This window comes from Lipotes vexillifer, unplaced genomic scaffold (assembly GCF_000442215.2).
Source record: "Lipotes vexillifer unplaced genomic scaffold, Lipotes_vexillifer_v1.1 scaffold1529, whole genome shotgun sequence".
Taxonomy (NCBI): Eukaryota; Metazoa; Chordata; class Mammalia; order Artiodactyla; family Lipotidae; genus Lipotes; species Lipotes vexillifer.
In genome coordinates, this window is record NW_006784325.1 from 387,536 (window position 1) to 390,019 (window position 2,484).

Sequence of the window (2,484 nt, forward strand, 5' to 3'; positions counted from 1 at the left end):
TTCCTGCTGGCGCTTCGCCCTGTACTGTCTGAGCTGCTCTTCCAGCTGCTTCCGAGCCTGCAGTCGGACCTGCTGTTCCTTCTCCAGGGGCACTGGAGCCTCTGTTGAGCCTGAGGTGGGGAAATGGCCATTTAGAAACTCACAATGCACCAGGGCACAGAGGACCAATCAGAACGGCAGCCTGGCTGTTTTGTGTTTTATTACTGATACGATTTAGCTTTGAACGACACACGGCTGTCTAGTTTGAAAGAAGTGTTTGCAGATGGAAAGAAAACTGCAAGCCGTGGACACTGACCACAGAGAGGACCCACCTGGTGGCAGACACACTGGCCAAGCACAGGGGCCGTGCTCGTGCCACGAGTGCATCGCCCTCTATGGGCACCCGGCTGGTAAAACAGGACATGGGTGGGGCTTCCCTGGTGGCGCAGCGGTTGAGAATCTGCCTGCTAATGCAGGGAACACGGGTTCGAGCCCTGGTCTGGGAGGATCCCACATGCCGTGGAGCAGCTAGGTCTGTGAGCCACAACTACTGAGCCTGCGCATCTGGAGCCTGTGCTCCGCAACGAGAGGCCGCGATAGTGAGAGGCCCGTGCACCGCGATGAAGAGTGGCCCCTGCTTGCCACAGCTAGAGGAAGCCCTCGCACAGAAATGAAGACCCAACACAGCAAAAATGAATAAAATTAATTAATATATATTTAGCCTGAAATTTAAAAAAAAATAAAAAATAAAACAGGACACGGGCAACCTGTGCCTTTTAGTAACAAAAGAACTGAACTTGAAATTGGTGCCAGTGTGTGTTCTGAGGTTCTCACCAAGCTCCAAGCCCACTCCCTGACGGTACAGAGGAGCGTGAGAAGCAATCCTGATGGGACGACGGCCGCTGAACTCGCCTTCTTTATGCAATTATGTGTGGGCCCCTCACCTCAGTTTCCTGCCTGAGGCGGCTCCAGTCCAGGGTCTCTGCTCAAGGACAGGAGGGGAACTACTCTGAGAACTTTCTGGCTAATGACAAAATTTTAAGTATCTAAAATCCAAAGCTTTCGCTTTGGGTAAGAAAAGGGCCGAAGAACGAGTGAAAGGGAGGAGAGCCCCAGGTCTCCCCGGGGCTCAGGCAGCAGGCTGCCGGGAGCGCAGGAGCGCCTGACCGAGCCCCTTCATGGGCGGAAGCATCTTCAAATGTGGATTCTAGGAGGTAAGTAGCTGCTGCTGAATTTCACTAGGAATTCAGCATTGTCGTCACTAACTGTGCACTCATCACTCAAGAGGTCTCTCATACTTTTCACAACGCTGAGTGGTCCAGACAGCAGAGACCTAGGAGCTGTGGCCTCAGGCAGGGAACCCAAATCAGCAAGCGCAGCACCAGAGACATGGCCTCGGGGCGGGGCTGGGCTGGAGGCAGGCGAGCCGGGTGGGTACCTCGGGCCAGAGCTAACATACCCCTCAGGTCAGGACCCAGGATTTCACACATCTTGGCTGACATGCTAACAGTTAGTTTACAGAGATGTTTAAAGTACGCTGTGGCCCTAACAAAATAATGCCTGTGAAGAACCCTCTAGTAACCAGGGAAGTGGGAACTGCAAATGAAACTATCAAGGCAGCATCACAGCACACCCATCAGACTGATAGACTCAGAGGAAACAGCCTGTGTCCTCTCACAGGGCGTCAGCGCCCTGGCAATGTGACCACACATGATGGAGGTAAACACAGCTGTTGCTTCTGACCATGAATTCTGCTTCTAGGGTGGAGCCCATAGAAACGAAAGCACCAATGCTGCAAACACGCATGGGGAGATGCCCACTGCAGTACTGGTCACGTGGCTCTTACCGGCCACACGCGGGGCCTGTACCAGCCTTAAGAGAATAGATATGGAGTTGCATCAGCTGATCAGCTGATGTGGGGCAATCTCCACGTGATAAAGCTAGGTGAGGAAAGCACACAATAATGTGAGGGACATAACCCCATTTTAAAAAACAATGACCCCCAAACCTGGCTGTTTCCAGACGCCTGTAAAGCACTATGTGAGAATGTGGCTGACCTGGAGGGGAGGGGAAGAGGTACTAAAGGGAGGATGAGGCTTAAAAACAGCACGTGTGAAATGATCCCATTAAGTAAAGTCACACAAGTCTGTGTATGAAAACCTACACGTTAGAAAAAGGCCTGGAGGTTTCTAGGGCTCAGAGGCCGCCAGTTTGCAACTTGTTCACCCATGAATCCCCAGGGATTGCACAACATAAACACTGATTAAAGTAACTCATAAAAGAAAGCCTTCAAAGTGTAACTGTCGGGCTTCCCTGGTGGCGCACTGGTTGAGAGTCCGCCTGCCGCTGCAGGGGATGCGGGTTCGTGCCCCGGTCTGGGAAGATCCCACATGCCGCGGCCATGGAGCGGCTGGGCCCGTGAGCCATGGCCACTGAACCTGTGCGTCCGGAGCCTGTGCTGCGCAATGGGAGAGGCCACAGCAGTGAGAGGCCCGCGTACCGCAA

At 53.3% G+C, this 2,484-nt stretch overlaps 1 protein-coding gene across 1 annotated transcript in view; it reads right to left on the bottom strand.

Moving 5' to 3' along the window:
- Positions 1-2,484, bottom strand: part of GOLGA3 (golgin A3) — a 44,159-nt gene that overhangs the window by 38,806 nt on the left and 2,869 nt on the right. Inside the window, exon 3 of the mRNA XM_007456691.1 lies at positions 1-110. This exon is cut by the window's left edge and continues 15 nt beyond it. Coding sequence (XP_007456753.1) covers positions 1-110 — 110 coding nt within the window. The remainder of the gene's footprint in view (positions 111-2,484) is intronic.